The sequence below is a fragment of the Gracilinanus agilis genome, chromosome 2 (assembly GCF_016433145.1).
Source record: "Gracilinanus agilis isolate LMUSP501 chromosome 2, AgileGrace, whole genome shotgun sequence".
Taxonomy (NCBI): domain Eukaryota; kingdom Metazoa; phylum Chordata; class Mammalia; order Didelphimorphia; family Didelphidae; genus Gracilinanus; species Gracilinanus agilis.
In genome coordinates this window covers 408,976,823-409,001,570 of record NC_058131.1, presented here as the reverse complement: position 1 = coordinate 409,001,570, position 24,748 = coordinate 408,976,823, and the positions used below count along the sequence as shown (strand labels likewise).

General features: G+C 36.5%; 1 protein-coding gene across 1 annotated transcript; it reads right to left on the bottom strand.

Annotated features, from left to right (window-relative positions):
• Nucleotides 1-611: 611 nt before the first annotated feature.
• LOC123235674 (GSK3B interacting protein) lies at nt 612-24,748 on the bottom strand. Its single transcript, XM_044661873.1, has 3 exons — nt 24,728-24,748; nt 5,455-5,710; nt 612-2,030 (listed from the first exon to the last, which is right to left on the bottom strand). The coding sequence occupies exons 2-3, from the start codon at nt 5,707-5,709 to the stop codon at nt 1,869-1,871; spliced, it is 417 nt and encodes a 138-aa protein (XP_044517808.1). The 5' UTR covers nt 5,710; nt 24,728-24,748; the 3' UTR covers nt 612-1,868.

The following is a 24,748-nucleotide window of genomic DNA, read 5'->3' as shown; positions in this document are numbered from 1 at the left end:
CTGAATGAATTCTTCAAATGGCTAAGGCAAAGTTGAAGTCTGTAATGTTTAAAATTCTCGCATAAGTCGATAAGGGCTACTAATATTTTTAGTGCTCTATGGTTTACAAAGTGCTTTCTTTCCTCACAACTGCTATGAGACAAAAGTGCAACCCACTTTACAGATCCAATTCATTATCATTTTAAAGTAAACATTGAAGTGCCTACAAATTAATTAAATAAATCAATCTCATCTTTCTCAAATAGAACCACCAAACTAATCCTTCTAACCCAGTTAAAAATGAGAACTAATGAGCCCTGAACCAAATCATAAAATCAGCAATTTCAATCTTCTTAAAGTAAAAAACCATTTTTCCTTGTGCTTAGCTAAAAATGAGGAAAAATTTATTCAGATTTATTACATTTAGCCTAAGAATGAGTAATTCTAACTCAAATGTAGATTTTTTTTTTTACTGCTAAGCATTGAAAACAAAGCTAAAAATGTGTCTTCTGAAATTTAATGAAAACATCCTAATAAGGTATGACTATAGAAGTCATCCAAATTAATTTTTAGTTTCCTCTGGCCTATACAAATTAATACTTAGAACAAAAATGATATCTTTTACTACTAAACAAAGAGTAACATCTTTAATTTCAGTAGACTTAAGAAGCATATCCAGGCATTGAATTTTACTTCTACTGTGGTGTTAGCTGACTATTTAAAAACCAATCCCCATTTCCCCCATCCAACATATACCTGAAAACACATAGCAGCATGATTCAGTTAAATAAACTTACAAATATTAGTACTTGTAATAAAATACAAAATACAGAGTATCCCTTTTTCAAATATTAGTCTTTGAATGCTTCATATGTCCTTTGGTTTCAAACCCATACAATGCATTATTACATTGTAGATTTAGCATTGAGACAAAACACTGTACATTTGAAGGGAAAGAGGGAAGCATTACAGGATACCAAAGTACTACATTTTAGAAAGTAAACATTGAAGCAAAAATACTTTTGAATATATAAACACTGTACAGTATGTAAACAAACATCCAGAAAAATAAGAATTGACATGGGCCAAAATATTGTTTCCTAGGAAAACATATCTTTTTAACAATGCAATTTTATGGTGTTCTTTATTAAGAAAAAAAGATGGAGCCTATTTTCATATTCTGTGCTTAGGTATCTTGGAGATTAGATAGTAATTTTTACATTCATAGGCTAAAGGCTTAACCTTTATTTAGCTGGCTGACTGTTGCAAGTAGGATACATATAACTATACTAATCCCTGTGTCAATTAGCACAATAATACTAGATAAGTTATATACAATTAATTCATTTTATCATTTCGAACTAGTATAAATAATTTAAGCAATTTTAAAGTTTGTGCAGGGGAAACTAGTTGATAATTTGTTCCCTGTAAGGCCAGTAGCAAAATAATCACTACAAATTCAGTCCAAGCTAATATTGAACCCCTGATTTAGCAAGCTGGATCAAAATTGTAGAGAATTAATTAGAATGCCAATTTTATTAGGCAAGTCTAGAATTCCATATGTAGTACTAGATGCATTAAAACCCTGCATTTTCATAGTAAAATACTGTTTTGCTTTCAAAATGCAGAAGTAGTATTCAAAAGAAATTTAAACGTATTCATGATCTATATCACAAATCAAGGGCTGCCAAATTCCCTAGGTGGAAGCGAAGTAACAAGAATAGTTTATTATTAATACTGCTTGAGAAGTTTATATCTGAAGCAAGCAGTAATGCTGAAAAACAAAAGAAAAATGACTCTATATCATATTCATTAGCAAGAATCTAGGTTTTAAATTTTAAAAGTTTCCAGCAGCAAGCCTAACAGATAAGTTTATAATGTTGAGCAAATTATGACTGTCCATCTTGTTTCAAAGCTTCCAGTCTTCTTAGGAGTGCGTTTCCAAATGCTTCTCGGTATGCTGGACTAAGGGTATCCAACAAAGAGTATACTGTTTCATGGTAGGGAGTTTGTATGTTATCATCCACATGGTCAAAAGCATAACCCACCACCTAGAAGAGAAATGCCAATAATTAATCTAATGATTAGATGCAATTAAGTGATTCTTTTGTTTCTTTTTTAAAAAAACTCTTACCTTCCACCTTAGAATCAATATTATGTATTGGTTCCAAGATAGGAGAGCAATAAAGGTTAGGTAATGGGGATTAAATGACTTGCCCTGGGTCACACAATACTTGAGGCCAGATTTGAACACATGATCTTCCAGCTCTAGGCCTGTTCTCAATCCACTGAGCCATTTTGCTGCCCCCTTTTGCATATTTTCTAATCAATTTCTGAGCCAATAGTGAAAGGCATGGCAGAATATTTTTGTTTCTTATGAAGGAATTCAATATTTTTTAAAACTATTTTTTAATTACCTATTACATATCAATATCTTTAGTAAAACCTGCAAAAAGGATCTTGCTTCGAAATGAAAATAATGCAGTATTGAAGGGGCACTTGCTCTTGGAAAAATGTGATGCTACTATTTTGAGCTAGAAGGGGCCTAAGAGATCTTGTACTTCAACACCCTAAAAAAAGCTTTAGTATTTAAGAAAAATATGACCTTGACTAGCGATGCCAAACTGACAGGGGGTTCATGGTGAAAACTGACAAAAACATGGCAAAAAACTGCCAGAACTCCCAAAACAAAATTAAAATGCAACTGAGGTATATTTAACAAAATTAATAAAAATACAATAAAACACAATGTCAATTTGTTTTTCTTAAAAGTCAGTATGCAGGCCAAAGGAATCTGTTTCTATATGAGTTTAACACCATTGATCTCTAGACTATAAGATGGTCTAGAATAATTTTCTTCCTAGTACCTTTAAAAACAAACAAAACCCCCTTACTTTCTATGTTAGTAACAACTTTAAGCAGAACAGGAAGGGCTTGGCAAACAAGGTTAAGTGACTTGCACAGGGTAACACAGGTAATAAGTGTCTGATTTGAACCCAGGTTTTCCTGACTCCAGGCCTGGTGCTTTATCACTGTGCCACCTAGCTGTTTCAACCTTCAAGAACAATAAGGTCAAACTTTTCAGCTATTACTCCAAAAAGGAAATAGAACTGAAAAATAGCTAATAAAGCAAAATAAATACCTGAACTGAACAAAAGCTAGGCTTCATTTTAGTAGCTAATCCTTTATCATAGTCATCAAAAATTTTTTTGAATATCAACGGGGATAATAATGAACAGTTTTTTCTAGTTTGCTTTCTGTATCACACAGGAGATGAGGAATTAGAGGAATTTAATATTGTCATAAAAAAAATGCAATGCTAAAAGGCTACTTACTTTTTTTTTAAGTTCAGTGCACCTATTTAGTAAAGAATAAATGTCTACCTTTGGGATTGTAGGGCACACACTGCTACTTAGTTGTTTTAGGCATTTGACACTTCTCTACCCCATCCAAAAGGAAAACAAAACTCTTTTTACTGATATTGTATCCCTCATAACTATCTGGCATAATGCTGGGAAAAGACTAGCTTTAATAAATACTTTATTTGGCTTTTTTGGGAAAATTCAAATTAATGTTATATTCTTATGACACTATACTTCATATTAAAGTTCAAAGGAGGGAAGGACGAAGCTCATTGTTCTCTGCTATCTCACAATACTCTTTACTTTACTATAGCCAAACCAGATAACCTGGGCTATCAGTACATGCCACCAGTTTGATTCCTTTCTTGTATTATGCTTCCTAAAGTGATGGTAGAGGAAGAATGAAGAATATACTAAGAATCACTTAATTATATACACTTTAACTCCCCAACTGGTTTATAAACTTCCTCTGGGCAGGTTTCTTATCTGTCTTTGTAGTTTTTCCTAGGGCTTAGTACTATTTCTTATAATTTTCTTGTATGAATAGTAAATGCTAATGATTACTAGCTTCCAACAATAAAACAGTCAGTTACAGTTAACCAGGGCTTGTCATATATCTCTATTAAAGCAATATTAAATTATTATACACTTAATACCCAACATTCAATATAAAAAGTTATTTAGTAAAGTCTAGATACATTTAACTATGAAATACTCATCTCCATTTCTTGTCTACTTCAAGTTATATTAGTAAATGATGGTATTTAGATATGAATTCCCTGGATGGAAATGAAATGTCTAATTAATTTATCCCAGTCACTGAATATTGTAAATACTATGTAGCATCTTTAAAGCATATAGCACGTCTACATTAAATCTCAGTGAATTAAGAAACTCTCTTTTTGAAACTGAAGTTAACTTAGCAAAGACTATAATATGTATGATTTCTATTTTAATAGAAAAACTAGATGCATCTCTCCAGTTTGTGTCAATATCATTAAAAAAGACATGTCCATAGAGCATCAAGATTAATAATATTGCAACTTAATGATAGTCTCTGCTTTTGACTACATATTATATATTTATAGGAAATAATATTTAAACAAAAGAGAGATGAAGGCAAAGGAAAATTTAAGAAATTACCAAGACAGTAGGTACCTCTGAATTTAAATTCAGAGGTTCTGATAGCTAGTCCATTGCTCATTAAATAAAGGGTTTATTTAACTGTAATTCCAATCATGATTAGGTTTTATAATATTGAGAATACAACTGTGATCATTCTAATAATAATCAGAATTATAATCATTATAATCACAATTATATTTTCAACAGTATAAAACCTATCATTATAATTAGAATTACAGTTAAATAAACCCACTATAAGCCCCTTTACGGTAGGATTTGTCTTATTTTTGTATTACCAATTTCTTGTATAGTGCCCAGCACATGGGCACTATACAAGCTTAACAGATGCTTGAAAATGATTTGTTTAATAGATAATTTAATTATCACCATATATTTTTGACTTATAATTTTGATTATAAAATTAGGAAACTTAGATTAGTATATCAGAGATCATAAAGAAACTTAATTTCTTTATTGAATATAAATATATTAAAAGAACTGAGATGTAATTGTTGATGTGATAGAGATAATTCCAAGATCTATGAACTTTCTTATTGTATGAAATCTCACCTTTCAGATTCTTCTCACCCATTTAGTCTGTAGTAGTATCTCCTCTTGCTAAGATCTCCTAAGACAAAGAGGGTTGGTCTAGATCAATAGGAGGCCTCTTAGAAATTTAGAGACTTGACTCTCCCTTATGATTTAATTGAAATTAGGGTTTGAATTCAAGTGTACAAGGTGTCACAGGCATTTATTCCCAATGAGAAAATAATTTATCTAACAAGCAGGATTATTAATGCAGTCTTGCTGGCCATCTAACTGTGTGTGAAAATGGGATTTGAAAAAAATGATAAGGATTTGAAAAAAATGATAGGCATTGACAGCAAACCTAAACCAAAAGTTCCTTCAAAGTTTTTGATTTCCCTGTATTTATCCAAAGATTTTTTGAAAATAGTAATGAATCTTAAAAAAAATTATGTCCAGTTACCCTAAGCCCTGCTTCTGAGAGTTCCAGGCAGTATCTGTTCCTTTCTCTTGTTTCCACATTGATATACGCAACATCATCTGAACAAGGCAGGCTTTTGGAGACAAACATGTTGCTAACAGCAAAAAGAACATCATTCACAACAGCTTCGGCTTCTAATCTCATGTCTTTTACATCTGTTCTTTCAAAATCTTGAAATTCAGAATCTCCAATTTCTGTGTTATTGCTAAGCTCCATGTGACTATAATCTGTTTCCATTCTGTAAAAAACAGAGAATAAAACCCATTTATTTTCTTTTAAAAGAAATGCAAATGCCATCAAACTATTATAAATTGATATTTGTTTCTTAACATAATAAAGATTTGCAAAAACAATTTAATTTTTTTAGAGTAACTCAACAATTTATTATAAAGTAATATGTGCAAGTAATTTTTCCCCCCTCAATGCCTTTTCCAGTCAACCAACATTGATTATGTGCAGGTATTGTGCTAAAGTGAAGGAGATACAAATACAACCAAAAAGAAAGGAAGTGCCTGCTCTTAAGGAGCTTACATTCAAATGGAGAAAGACAACACATAAAAGGAGAACTAAAAAGGGGGGGAGGAGGGCTTACTTGAATGGGAGTATACTGGTTAAGTCCAAAGAATAAGCAATGGCTGGTCTGGATCTTTTTCCAGAATGGAGGTTCTGGGAAGAACTCCCTAATTGGGAGAAGGGGCCAGTAGTGAGGCAACATTACTTTGTCTCTCCACTAGTACATAGAACAAAATAATGTATGTGTTGTTGTTGTTTGGTCACTTCAATTGTGTCTGACTCTATTATGAGGTTTTCTTGGCAAAAATACTGCAGCAGTTTTCCATTTCCTTCTTCAAAAGATTCAAATGATTTAGCTCACAAAAGTGATCTAATTGGGTACAAGTAGATAAAATCTTAAAGTCAAATTAATAAGAAAACATCAGAATACACACATATTTGATTAATTCTGTTAAAACACCTAAATGGCTAGTTTGTGAATGTGGAGTATTAAGAGAATTAACATTTCAGTGGATCTGTGATCTCACTGATAAGGATGCTATATTCAAGAGGGCAGACAATAACCTATCTATATCTTATTCAGTATAAGTTGTGTACAGGGGCCCTTTCTCTAAATTAGTTTTAACCAAAGGTATGGGAATTAAAAAAAATTCTGATACATGTATTCCAAAATGATTGGTTCATATTTTATTTTTATGTATTCTGATTTATTCATTTAAAAACATATTTCTGAGAAGATGTCTACAACACCCAAAAGTTAAGAACCTCTGCCCTGGAAATTCTAATGTTGTGTGAACAACGTCACACACAGGATGTCTCAATCAATTCTTTACTTTTACTGTTACAGCACTAACTAGTTTCATTTTCTGGTCATACATTTTTTGACAATACTTTTAAGGCTTTAAAAAACTAATGATTCTTGGGGGCAGTTGGGTGGCTCAGTGGATTGAAAGCCACTAGGAGGCCCTAGGTTCAAATGTGACCTCAGACACTTCTTAGCTGTGTGACCCTGGGCAAGTCACTTCACTCCCACTGCTTAACTCTTACCAGTTTTCTGCCTTGGAACCAATCCTGTGGAATACCAATACTAGAACAATACTGTGTACTGGTTCCAAGACAGAAGGTAAGGGTTTTAAAAAAAATTACAATTAATGATTCTTTGTAGATATTATGCAGCAGATTACTCATGTCAACCTGCCCTTCACCACTGACAATTGTGATGAGATTAAATCTACCTTGCCCATTCTCAAATCTAATCACCATAAGTGTAAACAACTCCACTTAACTCACAAGTTGGGAGGTTTGTGACCCACATGTGCTAGAGTGAGTGACAAATCAGAATTTACTGACTGCAGCTTGGGCAGTCCTAAGAAAAGTGTCTATTGTGATTAGACACGTAAACTAAGAGGAAGGTACAGGAAGTGATGAAAGAAATGGCCTGGATAAACTAAGAGAACTTCCCGGGGCTCGGCCCTTTTACCTCTTCTTGTTCGTGACTTGGACCTGGAGGAGCACTGAATCTGGGACCCTGAAACCTTGGTTGAGACTGTTCTTAAATCTTTCCCTTAGAACTACACGTGCTGAGTGAAGAAGGCTAACTACTTTAGCCTCCAGAGGGGCCCTTGATTGTGAGAAGCCCTTGTGACTAAACCCCTTGTTAACTGGCTTTTAGGCTTTCTGGCTGGGCCTCTGGAGCCCTGCCAGAGTAAAGCCCAGACTTGAATACAAATCTAGTTAAGTTAGATCTCTTACTCTACCCTCTTCTCATCTCTCTACTTCCACTCTCTCCTATATTTTGTAAATAAATTATTAAAATCATTTTAGGAATTGGAATTTATTCAGTTCCTTGGAGACCACACCTTTAAATATTAATATATCAAAAAAAAACAACTCTTTTTACTCCTTACATTTTATGGCTGACCACTTAGGTTGTGACGTGTTATATTTGTATGAAAAAGTGTTTTGAGAAGCTGAAGGGATGGCCAGAAATCAGTAACTTGCTAGACTCACTCCTCCCCCACTGACAGGCTTGAGTGAAGAGGGAGGGGCAAAAACTGGGCTCAGTGCTCCTTTCTCCCCCCTCCCAACAAGCAGTTAGAAATCAGTTAGAAATGGAGGTTTGATCTGAACTCTTCTGGCAAGGCTAGACAAGGCAAATCTCTAATGATGTTGACTTTCTCAACTTATTTTCCCCACAGGTTTGACTAAGGGATAATGGGAGAAGCTTGATGTCTTGTAGTTATCAGGGACAGACGAATCTGACTTGTATGGGCTGGACAGCTGAAGGAAACTTAGCTGAAGATGGATGTGAGTATTCCCAAAATAATAGACAGGTACTGCTCCCCAAAAATGAAGGTTTACTGATAAACGAGGAAGGGAAGTAAGGGAAGTTTTGTCAAGGATTAGGATAAGATCTGGGAAGCCCTAAACTGTTAGGTAGAAACAGTCCCTCCCCCCAGGAGGGAGAGGCAGTCTTTATAACTAGCTTGCCCTCAAAGCCTATAATTAATCACTTCTAATATCTAAATAACTAAACGGTAACAATAGTGCTATTGCTGGAAAGGTCTAGTTCAGCTAAACAGGCTAGCAGCAGAGAAGAACCAAAATGGCTTTTTCCGCAAGGCCTCCAAAGCAATCAAGAACTGGGATCAGCAAACAGGGTGACCTGCTCACTTCCAATCCCAAGAACCAACTGCCCTCAACTGCCCCAAACTGCCCCCTAACCCAGAGTTCTCTGGGGGGGGGGGGGAGAGAGGGGAGCTGGAATTCTGGGTTGAGGCTTGACCCTGTATTTTGCAGGAATTCCACCCTGCCATTTTCCATGTTACAGACGAGTACCCTCTATCTTCTTAAAATTTCTTGACCTTCCTTTACTTTTGTTCAACACAGAGGCTAGATAAAAGGTAAGTTCAATTTTTTTTCTTTCTCCTTAAAATAAATAGCACACAGCTGTACCCCTTACATCAGTGATGGGCAAACTTTTTAAAGAGGGGACCAAGGAAAGGAAATGCTCATCTGTCAGTCTGTTTCTAAGGCAACTCTTTAGAAGTTTCATTGTATTGTATCCTACTCATTGTATTCGTCAGATTAGGAATAATGTCTGTGAGGCCACAGAACATTTCAGGGGGCTGCATCTGACCCCAAGACCGTAGTTTGCCCATCACTGCCTTACACTATGTAGCTCAATGAAACTATGAGTTCTACCTTGAGGGTTAATCCAAAACAGGTCATAGTAGAGAGTTCTGATAAAAGGTGACCAAAAGTCAAAATTAAGGTTGCTGTGAGAAACATCAACAATCTTACATATAAAGATGATACCACACTGATGGCAGAAAGTGAAGAATATAAGAAGTTCCTTGAAAAGGATGAAAGAGTAGAGTGCAAAAAGCTGGTTTGAAACTTAACATAAAAAAAACAAACTAAGATCTTGGCAACTGGTCTAATCACTTCCTGGCAAATAGAGGGAGAAGAAATGGAAGCAGTATGTGATTTTATATTCTTGGGCTCAATGATCACTGGAGGCGCAAACTGCAACCATAAATTAAAGGACATTAGCACCTTGGGAAGAAAACTAGGGAAAATCTAGTCTTTTAATTTCTTTCTTTCAACCCACATCATCTGTCTTAGTATCAGTTTTTTCTTTTTTAAGCCCATACCTTTCAGTTAGAATGAATAGAATGGGTATTGTTTCCAAGGCAGAAGAATGGTAAGAACTAGATAGTGGACATTAAGTGACTTGCCCAGGGTTACCTAGCTAGAAAATGTGAGAGACTAGACTTCCTGCCTCTAGGTCTGGCTCTCAATCCAGTGAACCACCTACCTGGCTGCCCTTTTTAGCATTAATTCTAAGACAGAAGAGTGGCAAGGGCTAGGCAACTGAGGTTAAGTGACTTGCTCAGAGTCACACAACAAGGAAGTGTCTGAGGCCAAATTTGAATGCAGGTCCTCCTGACTCCAGATTTGTCTATCTACTGCGTACCCCAACTGCCCCCATGCAATAAATTTTCAAGAAAAGGAATGAATAAAACCGATGAATCTTAGAGACTGAAAGAATCTTAGAGATGATCTAGTTCAACTAACTTTATAGATGAGGGAACTGAGGCTAAGAGAAATTAAGTGATGTGTCCACAGTCATACTGTAGAGGGGAAAGCTGAGGTCTACAGTGGTAAGGGAACCTGGAATTGGATTTCTTGTGTGTCTAAATGGTGTGACCAAAAGTAGTTCAAAGACACCTCCCTAAATAAAAGAGATGGACATCCCTACTGAATTTTTTTTAGCGTATTAATACTTTATTAAAATTTTTTAAAAATTTAAAATATTTTTCCATGGTTACATGGTTCACTTTCTCTCCCTACTCATTTCTACTGAATTTTTTGCTGACATCTTTTTTATTTTTTAAAAAACCCTTATCTTCCATTTTAGAATCTTTACTGTGTATTGCTTTTAAGGCAGAAGAGTGGTAAGGGCTAGGCAATCGGGGTTACATGACTTGCTAAAGGTCATATAGGAAGTGTCTGAGGTTAGATTTGAATTTAGGTCATTTCAGTTCTGGCTTTCTATCCACTCAGCCCCCATGACATCTTGATAGGGTTTGAATGAATAACCTGGTCAAGATTAAAGAATGAGGCCTTTGTCCTGATTTTGAATCAATTACCAAGTACTTATTAATAAGTATGTGTCAGGGATAAGGCACCACTCTCTGGAAGGTAGGAAAACATATGATAAATCTTTGCTTTTTGCATTTTATATGGGCTGAAATGAAGTCTGTTCTATATTAAAGGAAATAAAAAAGGGGGAAATGGCTCGTGGGGGTAAAGGGAATAAAGATAAGGTTCTATGTATTCATGAACTCTGATAGTTTTGTTGAGAGTAAAGCAATAAGGCAAAAAATGCCTAGGTCTGAATATGAGGATGTCTGGTCCCAGGAAATGTAGAACTGAGTGGCTTAGCCCCATTTGAGCAGTCTCCGGTGGTCTGATTTGCAGGGCAGAGTGGCAGCATTCCAAATTGTACTTGAGTCTAAGATCTCCAGGACAAATAAGTGGAGATGTCTAGTCTGCAATGCAAGGTTAGCATGTGGGAGAAAGGGGGTTTGATATATAGATTTGGTAGACATCTGCATAGAGGTAATAATTGAATCCACTGTGAAATGATGAGAAGGTAGAAAATAAAGAGAATTGGGAGACATCTATGCTGTTGAAGGTAGAGTTAAATTATTTGGGAGTACAGAGATGATCTATCTCTCTGAACCACATGTTTCTATACTAAGAATTATCAGTATGCCATTAAAAGAGAAAGTGAAAACCAAATTCATAACTCAGTGAATATGGAGCCAAAAGGGAAAGACAGAACACAATTAACCTGGTTTAAGATAACTCATTGAAGGACCATGGATTTAGAACTGGAAGATAGCTGAACTCTTATTTTACCAATGAGGACACTGAGGTCCCCAAAGGCTAAATAACTTGTTTCAAGTCACAGATGTGGTAAACGGCAGAGCCAAGATGTGAACTCTGTTCCTGATCTCAAAGGCCATGGTCTATCCATGATACCAGACTGCCCTTTACCTTTTTTTCCCCTTTAAATAAAAAAAAAATATGTATATATATATATATATATACATATTTTTTCATAGAGTACTAAGTGTCCAATTAATTTTTATGATTCTTAGTGTTTTCTCTTTTTTTGTAATTCTTGTCATCACTACAAAATTACTGTCAATCACAACAGAAAAAGAGGTTTGCAAAAAAAATGAAAGCAATTTTGCATTTTTCTTTTCCCCTCTGGGAGTGTCCTAGCCAAAGAACTCATCACTGAGTGTTTAGGTTACTGCTAAAATGCCACTCTGTATTAAGTCTAGTCCTTGGCAGGCAGATAGAAACTGTCAACTTTTTCTACTTGAAGTGTTTCCAGCACAAGAAAAATCTCCTAAAGATCCTGTTATGCTGGAGTAATCTGAGAATACAGCAGCATTTCCATGCCATAATGGAGCATCAGAACTAGATTTGGTGAAAGGCTAAGAGAAAGGTGAGAAGAAAACTTATAACACCATACAAAGAGATCTAAACAATAACCAGGCATTTTTCTACAAAGAAATTCGGGGATACATATAGGCTCTTTCTGGAGGAGAATTCCACCATGTACCAAATGCAAACTGGCGGGCAACTGTTTTTCCATGGAGTGATTAAGGTTTGGTCTTTCCATGTGAGGCTATTAAGGTAGATATTTTTAGATAAGAGTTTTGCTAGCTAATAAATTTATGAAAATTAGCATTCTAAGTCCATTGGTAATTTGTTCTAACAAGAATCTCCCAATCTGGAGCATTTATTTTTGAATGGAACTAATAAGATAGTTATAAAACAATTAGCTCAAAAGAAATCTCTGAATAGAGCTGAGAACTTTTTTTGAATATCAGGACTTTTCTATGCAGCTGCTCAAGGGGCTAGAACTTGATCCAGATATCACTATTTCAGATGCGATCTGATCTAGGTAGAGTACAGCAGGAAGATTGCCTCTTTATTCCTGGAAACTATGCCTCTTTTAATGCAGCCTAAGAATACATGAGTATTTTTGGCTGTCACATCACACTGCTGAGTTACTTTAAGCATAGAGTAAAACCCCCAGATCTTTTATAGACAAAACTAGTCTAATCATGCCTTTTGCTTTTCTTTGTAAAGTTCAATTTTTGAGACTTTTCATTTATCCTAGTAATCATGAGTGATTCTTTTAAACATTATGAATATCCTTTTTTCTTTTCTAATTAGCACCTCAATTATGTGGAAAAAATTATAAAATGAAAATTAGATACATAAATTTTGAAAGTTATATAAAATATTGTTAATAAGTACTTTATTTAGGGAAATTAAAGACCTGTGATGGTGAAGAGATTAGCAAACCTGGAGAGATGAGAAAAATCATCACAGGTCACCAAATAAGATAATCAAATTATTGTGCACTAATTATTAGTACCAGAAACTGCAAGGAAAGAAAGATACTACATCATGTTGGGCATAAATTGCTTGTCTAGTTTCGTTGTATGCTTTAAGTAAAAGAGACTTTATAATGATAAACTATACAGGGGGCAGCTAGATGGCTCATTGAATAGAGAAAGAGGACAAGAGACGGGAGGTCTTGAGATCAAATCTGTCCTCAGATGCTTCCTAGTTGTGTGACCCCACGCAAGTTACTTAACCCCCATTGCCTAGTCCTTACTGATTTTCTGTCTTAGATCAATACTTAGTATCTATTCTAAGACAGGTGTTAAAAAAAATTGTACAAGGAAAAGTGAAAATGACATAGCCCAGTGGTTCCCAAACTTTTTTGGCCTACCACCCCCTTTCCAGAAAAAATATTACTTAGCTCCCTGGAAATTAATTTTTTAAAAATTTTAATAGCAATTAATAGGAAAGATAAATGTACCTGTGGCCATCACCGCCTCCCTGTATTGCTGCAGCACCTACCAGGGGGCCATAGCGCCCACTTTCGGAATCACTGACATAGCCCATAACTATTTACATTGCAAAAAAATCAGTTTGCAGTGTTTCAACTTATTCAATACACAGTATTGAATTTAAGATGGAAGGTAAGGTTTAAAAAAAAGAATTAATAGTTTGTATTGGTTCCAGGCAGGAGAGTGGTAAGGGCTAGGCAAAGAGGGTTAAGTGACTTGCCCAGGGTCACACAGCTAAGAAGTAACTGAGGTCACATTTGAATCCAGGACTTCTTGTCTCCAGGCCTGGTTCTTGATCCACTGAGAAACTTAGCTGTTCGTCCCATCCCAAATTAATTTATAGATGAGGAAAACTGAAGTCTATTAAGGGGAACTGGAATGTGAGACACTGAAGGTCAGTTTTCTTTATAGTTATTTTCATTGATTTCCACTATCCTTCCATGAGGAGATAAGAAAAGACACTGATAATGAATTTTCTTTGAAGATCTGCATTGGCATTGTGGAAAGTATAATAAACTTTAGGTCGAGAGAGAGCTGGGTTTGAATCCAATCTATGAGACTTATTAGCTATGTGAGGTGATTTATTTAACCTCTGAGAGTTAGCCCTCCATTTCCTCCTTCTAGTACCTATCTTACAGGCAAGGAATAAAAAAATGAAGGAGGGAAGCAGCCTTTATTAAGAGCTTATTTCAAAGCACTGTGCTAAACACTGGGGATACAAATAGAAAAAACAAACAGTCCTTGCTCTCAAGAAGGCCATGTTCTAATGGGAGAAACAAGCAGTAGTCAAGCAATAATCATTTATTAAGCACCTACTATGTTCCAGGTGAGGCAAACAGATATCTCAGTTAGTAGAACTCTAGGTCCATTTAAAATACTAGCTGTGTAAACCCTGTGCAAGTTACTTAATCTCTATTTGCCTTAGAGATGGATCAGTGGATAGAATGCTGGGTGCCTGTAGTCAGTCAGTCATTCTGAATTCAAAAGTGGGTTCATAAGCTCAATGGCTATGTGATCCTGGACAAATCACTTAAATTCTATTTTCTCTTAATCCATTGGAAAAGGAAATGGCAAGCCATTCCAGTTTCTTTGCTAATAAAACTACACAGGAAGTCATGAAGAGTCGGATGAGGCTAAATGACAACAATGACAATGTTCCAGGCACTGTGCTAAATACTGAGGATTGAAGTGAAGCTCATAAGTGAAATCTTTCAGGTTTTCTGAGACTATCTTAAGGGGGAAATTTATTTTCCTCCTGCAACATGTAAATAGTTTGTATATAACATATACATAGGTGTAGAAATTGTATAGATCTGCATATTTATAGTTAAATTGTTACAAAGTTTTGATTTTATTAGTATAGCAAGTTGATTTTGAGTTTTAATGTTAGTTTTGGTTTTCTGTATTAGTGATAGGGTAAGGTCTTAGCATAGTAAAAAGTTTCATTTGAATTGTTCAAATAGGATTTGTAAGATGCAGTTTGCATGAGTTTTGCATAGTTATTATTTTAGTTAGACTTTGATTTTTTGTAAAACATAAATTAAGTTGGTTTTTGTAACTATTTTATTGTTTTAAAAGTTTGCATTTTGCAATTCGTAATTGCATATTTTACACTTGCATTTGTTCAAGTATGTTTTCACTGATTTATATTCCTAGTGCAGTTTAGTATAAATAAGGTGTAGCAATAAAAGATAAGCGTAAGAATAAAACTTTTTTTGGGGGGAAATAATAATAAAGTTAGGTATAGCTTTAGAATTACATAGAAGAGTGAGCATTTTTTTTTCCATTCCATATACTCGAAGGGGGGGAAATTTTAAGGATGATATTAGAAATTAAGTCTTGTTATATTAGTTTAGAGATAAGAAGTAGAGAAGCTGGCTTGAGAAAGAATGAAAAAGATCTGAGAGTGTCAGTTTCAAATGTTGACAATTTAATGGTTTTTCTGTGGCAGTAACTTTGAGGGGGAGCAGTTTCTTCCTCTCTCTCTGTCTCTTCCTCCCTCCTTTCCCTCTCTCCTCATCCCCCCCCCCCCTTCAGAGTGCTTGGAGGAGGTGACATCTTCTTTTCTCTCTCTTCATTGTCTGAGGTAGAAGGAAAGGAAGGAAAAGCCTGAAGGAGCTAGGTGATTTCCCTTTTCCAACTTGGGAAACACTAGTGATTGTCTATTCCTGTTTCATAAATTATTTTTATATCTGAGAAGACCAAAGAAAGACCTGGTCTTTGGTTTGGACTCTGCTAAGGTTCAGAGTCCTAACTTGGTTCTTGCTGAGGCTCAGCCATCTGGTCTTTGTTATTTTTATAACTTCTCATAAGGATAATATTAGTTTTATTGTAGAATAGGGAAAATTTGGGTTAGTCATATCAGAAAGGATCAGCGTAGCCTGTGTAAACAGGAGAAGGGGTTACTTTCGGATCTAGGGTGTTTTATTTGGGTGGAGTTAGAAACCTTTTTTTATCCTTATCTTCTCAATAGTTTATTTTTATAAAACAAGAGTCTCCTTAGTGTCCTTGCACCTGGTCCTGAAGAGTTCACTTATGAGCTTTACTTCAATTATATAAACTGAAGATAATTTGTAAGCACAAGCAGAGTACCTAATCAGTTTATAGTCAATAAGCAATTCGTTCACCTTTTTACAGGATACAAAGAAAGTTAAAAAAACACCTTGTTTTGGCTATAAGACAGATATTAACATCCCCTGGTCCTTAAGGTGCAGCCCAATGCCCTCAGCAATTCTCTTGAGAAATAAACCATGTGGAGATATAGTCTAGCAACTGCTCCTTCAGGTACTGTAGTCATATCTGTTGAAGACCCAGAAAAGAAAGTTCTTGTTCCCAAAGTTTTTGGTACTGTCAAATGGCTTGCTTAGGGCACTGGGCTGGAAGTATTGCCTCAGGGATAGTGGTGGTCAGGGTGGTGTAGTGATGGCTTGACTTGCCTGGCATGTGCTGCCTGCCATCTCTCTCTTAGGTGCCCTTTTACTTTGTCTAGGCTTCCTAGTCCACCTCTCCAGTGTCAGTTGGTAGGGATGGCTGGTCCAAATATAGGTTTCCTCCTTGAATGATAGGGATAGGGTAGAAGCAGGACTAGTGGTCACCCTGGGGTTCCTGCACCTGTTTGTAGTTGTTGGTCAGCAGTCATTGCTGGGAAGGCGGGACTCCTCACAAGTGATTTCTTGCAACAGGGGCAGTGGACACTGCTATTCCCAAGCCTGTTGGACTCAAGGTCCTTCCTGGGTTGTCTCCATTAGGGTATGAAGGGAGACTGTAGTCAAAGGGGTAGTAGTGGCCTGATCTACCTGCACACATTACTTATGTCTATCTCTCAGGGTTCTATGATACTGTTCCTTCTATTTGCAACTGCCTCTTTTAGCTCTATGCCTTAGGCTGCACCCTATGCCTTTAACACCCTTTTCCCCAATCACCTCCACCTTTTAGTTTACCTTGCTTCTTTCAAGACCCAGCTCAAGTTCCAACTTCTTCAGGAGAAGTTTCTTGCTAGTGCCTTCAATGTAGTGCCTACTCTCTGAGATTACTTTTTTAAAATTATTTTTCCATGATTCCATGATTCTTGTTGTCTTCTCCTCTCTTCCCTCCCTATTCCTGGAGCTGACAAGCAATTCCACTGGGTTATACATGTATCATTACTCAATAACTATTTCTATATTAATCATTTTTGTAATAGAGTAATCTTTTAAAACCAAAACTCCAAATCATATACTCATATAAACAAGTGATGAATGATATGCTTTTCTTCTGTGTTTCTACTCCCTTAGTTCTTTCTCTCGATGTGAATAGCATTCTTTCTCTGAGATTACTTTTATTCTTTTCTCTCTTTTATATAACTATTATTTACACTTGTCCTCTCCCTTAGAATGGAAGTTCCTTCAGGATGGGAAAGTGTTTTCATCTTTCTGTGTATCCTCCTAGTTAACAATGCCTGATTTATTAAGTGCTTTTTTGGGGTTACTATTAAAGTTTATCTAAGAGAAACAAATTCTCACATTATCTTTTTGAGTTATCATTTATTTTTATATATAATTTGTAACATAACAATAATACATATTTGTTCTAAATATGCAATACAATAAATAAATGATTTTTGACGGTTATTTGCCAGTATTCCAACACCAACAAGGGTCTTGGCAAGTGGAGCTGACACTGTGAGTAGGAAAAAAGGAGCCAATAACAACTACTGACAACTTTAATCCAAGTTCTAATTTCTATCCCTCCTTGGGATTATTTAGATAGGGATATTAGAATGAAGTGACCATTAGCTGCCTGGGACCAAAGGCCTCTTTCAAAATAATCTTCCTGGCTACTGACCAGTCTCATTTGAAGACTATGATAGGGAAGAAGAATAAAGGTATAACCTAGATGTAATTCCTGAGATTAGTGCCTTTTTCCTGAGAGTTATAACCATTGATCCTCTAGTTCCCCGTTCTAATCAATCAATCTGTCAAATCAATCAACAAGCATTTATTAAGCTTATTTGTTAAGGGGATACAAAGACAAAAATAAGACTGTTTCTGACCTCAAAGAGTATATATTCTGGCATTTGCCTTCTCCTATGCCTAACAAATTTCTGTTCCTCTAGTCTTAATTATCTGAAAACATACCTTAGCGCTAGTCCTCTTCCCTACCAGTCTCTAACCTCCTCCTGTCTTTAGAATCTCCCTTTTATCTTCAATTTCTCTTCATTCTATCTCTCTTCACATCCTTTTCATCTTGTTGATAGAACCTGAATTTTTCTTTTCCAGTTCTGGTTGTTTCTTTTCTCATGCTTCCAAACACAATAGCCCAGAAGGGAAAGACAGAATACTCCCTACTCCCCCATTGTTACTTTCAGACTCTCTGTATTAAAGGAGGAAAATGAGGCCAGATGAGAGATAGTCAACTGCAACAAAAAAAGGTTGGAGGAACTTGTGGTTACAGTAAAGATGAAGAATGTGTTTCTTCTGAGGCAAAGGAAGACATGGAAAGACATAATATTATTAAAGAGTTCAAAATCATAATGGTGGCAAAATGATGTAAGAGTCATGAAAGTGGGAGGTTGATTAACCAGAGGTATCAATATTTGTAGGGAACAGCAATTTGCACATTGATATTTACAAAAAGGATTCTAGGGGCTTGAGAAAGAGAAAGACTATGGTCCAAGTACTGGAAAGGAAGACAAGTGACAAGGAATTTAATAAATGGTAGTATAGTTGTCCCCTGCTATATCACAATTTACTTATCAATGGTTTTAAAAAATATATATCTAATTCTGTGTTGCAGAGTTACACTTATCACAGCACATTATTGGCTGATGAAATGAAAGGCAACCACAGCACTGTGTTCTGTATCCTGGGTGTTGATTGGCTCAGTGACGGTAGGTTACTAAGAATGTGGAAAAGGTTTACAGGAGAGTGGGAAGAGTTTATAAAGCCTTAAAATATATATAAAGAATAAAATAAATATAATGCCATTACTTTGCAGATTTTCACCTATTGTAGGGTTCTCTGGAACATAACTCCCACAATAGGTGAGGTTTCATTGTAATGATGATGTGGATATATAGTAGTAAACTTCAAAGGAAAAACTTTACTAAGTGATGCTGAGAATGAGTATTTGGAAAATGTTAAGGGGGAGCACTGAGTATGCCAGCTCCTTTTCCTAGCCAGTATATTGGAGGATATGAGGGAAAGGTCTTGGAAATGGTGACCACAGATGTAATGTTATTTGAAGAAATTCAAGTTGGTAGCAATCCTCTGCTTGAAACAGGCGTTTAGTTTTTGTTCTTGCTTCCCTCATTTCCCTCCCCATCTGTCACACATCTTGGTGACTCTTCTTTCTCTCACATTTCTCTCACCAAGGGCCCCTGTTCTTTTCTTTTCTTTTTTTTTTTTAAACCCTTAACTTCTGTGTATTGGTTCCGTAGTGGAAGAGTGGTAAGGGTGGGCAATGGGGGTCAAGTGACTTGTCCAGGGTCACACAGCTGGGAAGTGTCTGAGGCCGGATTTAAAACTAGGACCTCCCATCTCTAGGCCTGACACTCAATCCACTGAGATACCCAGTTGTCCCGCTGCTGTTCTTTTAACTATACTGATATCCTTTTTAGCGAGTGTCCCCATGGTTTCCCAATTCTTCATTGTCCTTTGTCCTATTTAATTCAATAATAATTTTTTAAACAAAAACTATGTATAAAGTACTGTGATAGTTGCTTTATGCTCTCAATCTATGTTATAGCTGACAGGTGGCTAATCTGAAAAACTTCTGCAATATTTTCATGTGTACTGTTATGCTTAGTAGGTACTATACACATAGGGAACATCTGTAGATAGTGTGTCTACCCAAAGGTCTAACTCAAATGGTAGAGATTGCTTATAATAGGTAAATGAAGGAGATATTTTTAGACAGGAATACCTAAAGATAAGCTGTCCTACATCCCAAGTTTTAATGGGTCCTTTTCCCTGGAATTTATTTCACTGTTTCTTCCCAAATTAAGTGGTTAAATTAGATGATTTATAGTGCTTTCCTGCTTTTAAATCCAATACTTTTATATTCATTGAAAGTGACTTTAGGTTCAACTAAAGGAATTTCTGCCACAATGTATATCTTTGCTTGAAGATGGTCAAAGTGGAGAAATACATCATGGAGTCCAGTACACTTTGGAATCTATATAATTGTTGGAGAGAAGAAATGACAAAACCCTTCAGTATCTTTGCCAAGAAAACCCCAAACAGGGTTAGGAAAAATCAGACAACAAATTATTATGACTAAGAGAAATGCAAATTAAAATAACTCTGAGGTGCCAACTCAAACATATTAGGCTACTAGCACAAAAAAAATGAAAAGGATAAAAGTTGTAGGGGATGTGAAAAAACTGGGACATAATCAGTGCTGTTGGGGCTGTGAATTAATACAACTATTCTAGAGAGCAATTTGAAACCGTGTCCAAAAGGCCATAAAACTAAGCATATTCTTTGACACAGCAATACCACTAATAGGTCCGTATCCCAAAGAGATCAAAGATAGGGGAAAAGGACCTACCTGTTAAAAATTATTTATAATAGCCCTTTTTGTGGTGGCAAAGAATTGAAAACTGAAGGAATGCCCATCAATTGGGGAATGGCTGAATAAGTAATAGTATATTATTGTAATGGAATACTACTGTGCCATAAGAAATGATGAATAGGACAATCACAAAAAAACCCTAGAAAGACTTAAATGAAGTGATACAAAGTGAGGTGAATAGAACCGAAAGAATGTCAGGCACAGTATCAGCAATAAAGTATGAAGACCAACTGTGTATGCTTTCAATATTATCGGCAATGCAAGGATCCCAGATAACTCCAATGGGCTTATGATGAAAAAGGCTTCACTGCCATAGAAGGAACTATGGAGTCTGAATGCAGATTGAAGCATACCATTTTCACTTCATTTCCTTCATGAATTTTTTTCTAGTATAAATAAAATACATCTTCTTTTACAACATAAAGAACATGAAAATACATGTTGCATGATAACACATATATAATCTATATTATATTGCCTGTCTTCTTGAGGAGGGGAAAGAGAGAACATGGATTGCAAAATGTAAGAGAACAATGACAAAAAATGTTATCTACAAGTAATCTGGAAAAAAATATCTTCAAAGAAGAGTCATACAAAACTGCAACAGCTGAACAACAACAATTGTTAGAGGAAGTTTTTCTTGACAGCAAGTCTAACTTTGCATCTTCTACCCAAGGCTGCTGATTTTGCACTCTTGGGCCACATAGTACACATCTAACCCTTTCTTCCAAATGATAACCCTTCAAATTCTTGGAAGAAAGCTAACATATCTTGTGAGTCTTCTTTTCTTCAGACTACACATTCCAAATTCTGCCCTTCTCTGAACATCTTCACCTTAACTATGCCTGGATAATGTCTAATAAGTACAGTGGGACTATAACTTCCCTATCCTTGTAAGTTATGATTCTCTTAATGCAGCCCAAGATTCCATTAGCTTTCTTGGCTGCTATATCACAATGCTGATTCATATCAAGCTTACAGTCTACTAAAATGCCCAGATATTCTTTAGAACATCGGTTGTCTAGCCATGCATCATCTTATACCTGTGAAGTTGAGCTTTTGTACAAATATAAGACTTTACATTTATCCCGATTGAATCTCATCTTATCGGGGTAGTTGATTAAATTCTTTTGGATCCTGGCTCTGACATCTAGCATGTCAATTATTCCTCTTAGCACTGTGACATTGGCAGATGTGCTGAGCATAATACCATCACTACTTTTATCCAAGTTAATTATGTGCTTTTTAAAAAAAGACAAAGAAAGAGAATAGGATAGTGCATAGGACCAACCAAGCCCAGATCCCTTAAGGTACTCCACTGGAAACCTCCTGTTAAACTGATAATGAACTATCAACAACTACTTTTCAGTCTTGCTATCCAACCAGTTATGAATTTATTTTAATGGATGTCTAATCTGTATGAGACATTTTATTAAAAATATAGCTAAATTTTATATATATGAATAACACTATTCATAGCATTCTCTTCATTTACTAACTCAGTGAGCTTTTCCAAAAAAGGGAAAAAGTGGTTAATTCAGCATCACCTGCTTTTGATAAAGATACACAGGTTCTGTAATTGTTACTTCCCAAATCACCTCTTTAATGATTTGTGGCCTATATTTTGCAGAATCTGTTCTTTTCCCTTTTTTGAAAATTGGGACATTTGCCTTTCTCTAATCTTGTCTGACCTTTCCCATTTCCATGATATATAGCTGACAATGGCTCCGTGGTCACATCTGTTAGATCTTTCAGGATCCAAGGAAGTGGCTCATCCAGGCCAGGAGATTTGAATTCTTCAAGGGGAGCTAGGTACTTTCTCATTAACTACCTAGTTATCTTGGGTATCAATATTTTACATTGTCATGTTTTCCCCTATCTTTTTTCAATATAAAGGTTGTTTTCCTTTGCAGAGAAAACTGAGGCCCAGCTCACACAAATAAGCAAAGGGTGGGATTAGAAGCCAGGTCTCTGGACTCCAGAGCCAGTCTAATTTCTATTATACTCCCTGTCTCCAGAGCAAGTGTTTTTCCCACTATATCAAGAGGAGTGCTCTGGACAGTTATCCTCTGTCAAATTTAAATGAAGTACATAATCTCAGGTTCTATAATTTCAGCCAGCACAGGGAACAGAGTTCAATAGATCAAAGACTAAGGACACAGGCTTGGGGAAAGTTACCCAAGGCACAGAGAGGTTAAGTTACTAGCTCAAGGCCACATAGCTAAAAGATTCAGCGACAAGATTTGAATTCCAGTATTTTAGAATGTAAGCTCAGCAGACTTTTTATGCCTAAAAACTGAATAAAAGAAAGTAATACCTTGGAAATATAAAATCGTTTTGCTACTTGAACTATACCTATATTGGCTCTGCCAAATTTCTAACATCACTTAGCAATCAATATTCAAGAAATGGAAATATAACCATGACTGTTAATTGTTCTGGTAAACTGTATCATCTTATACATAGAAAGTTTCTAAAAATATCACATCTAAATTACCTAAAAATTGTCAAGCTGTCCCTCCTTCATATCTACCTTTTAGTTTTCCTTCAAGATTCAGCATAAAATTTCAAGTTCAAGAAGCCTTTCCAAATCTCTATTTAATAGTGCTTTCCCCTACCTATTATATTTTCTATACACCTAGTTCTTTTTATATTTTTCTTTCCCCCTTCACTCCCATTAAAATGTGAACTTCTTCAAGGTAGGCGCTGTTTTGCCTTTCTTTGCATCCCCAGCACTTAACACAGTGAATGCTACATGCTACATAGTAGAACCGATTGCTGACTGACAAAACATTTTTCTTTAAATCATACAGATGAAGGAAAGGAAGATCTAATCAAAAGGATCACATTCGGAACTGCACGGGATTTTCGAAGTCACTTCTTAATTCCCCTCATTTTATGGCTGAGGAAACTAAGGCCCAGTGACTTGCCCAAAAGCTGTTTATTTAGGCTATTGCCTAAAAAGGTTTTTTTTCCCCTGGGTCTAGATCCAGCACTCTTTCCACGATATCATGCTCATTCGTTACACGATTTTCCCAAGGTTTTATTGCTGCTGAGCGACAGAGGGAGGGCAATCTATATTCATGGCTCCTGCCTCCATATCCAGCCCTCAGGGCACCTCACGACAGTGTAGGCTTTCAGCAACTAGGAATCAGAAGATCCTAATCCTAACTGCCACTGATAGGCAAGTCTTTTATTTTCACGTCTCAGTTTCCTCTTTTGTAGAAGGGGCTAACGATGTTTGCATGACCTGCTTCTCAGGGCAGCCTTTGGAATCTTAACGGGTTCTACAAATGAGAGCCTCTGTTAGTTTCAAAACTAAGGTTTTGCTCTTCCTAATCATCTGTGTAGATGATCTCAAGGGATCAACATTGGATAGTCCAAAGATTACACAGATCTTATATGCCCGGACCATAGCTACTTCTTCCAGCTTTTCTGATGGGCAATGGGCTTTTTTTCTGCTTTGGAAATGCATAGGGTTGGTAATAAAAGTGGAGAAGGAAAAGGAAGATAACAAGTGGACGAACTTTTGGACAATGGAAAGCTTTCTATATGGGAAGAAGAGGTTGGGGGAGGGGGGATTTGTAAGCCTAAAACGGCTACTATGTTCAATACTACAATGCATTTATTAAGCTGCTACTAAGTACCAGGCACCTTGCGATAAAAGGAAACAGTCCTTGCTCTCAAATAGCTCCCATTATAAAAAGGCAAAACAACACCTAGCTTACAAAAAAGAGCCGAAGTACAAAGTGTTTTGGGGGTGGAAAAGAGAAAACAATAACAACTTGGGGACGGGGTGGAGAAAGGATAATCAGTGAGGGCCTCCAATACGAGATGGCATTTGAGTCTGGAAGGGGCCAGGAAAGCTGGAGGAAAGGAGAGCTCAGCAAGAATGGGGGACAAGCTGGGCAAAGGTACAGAGGCAGGAGACAGGGAGCTGTGTAACAGGATCAGCAAGTAGGCTAGTGGAGGGCATAACGCGGAGTAACGTGAATCGGGTTGGAACCGGGTTATTAAAAAGCTTTAAATGCCAAACGAGCATAGTTTAAATTATTTTCCAGGCGGGTGCCTTGGCCAGGTTGACAAAAGCGGGCCCAGGCCGGATCCTCTCCCTTCCTTAGAGTGCTTTAAGGGTCCAGAAAACAAGGAGTCCACCTCCCGCCTCTTGGCAGAACGCCCACCCTTTTTTCGCTTTTACCCCCCAGGGCTGGGCCTGCGGGGCCGAGCCACAGACTCACCTGCGCTTCAGCGCGTGGGAC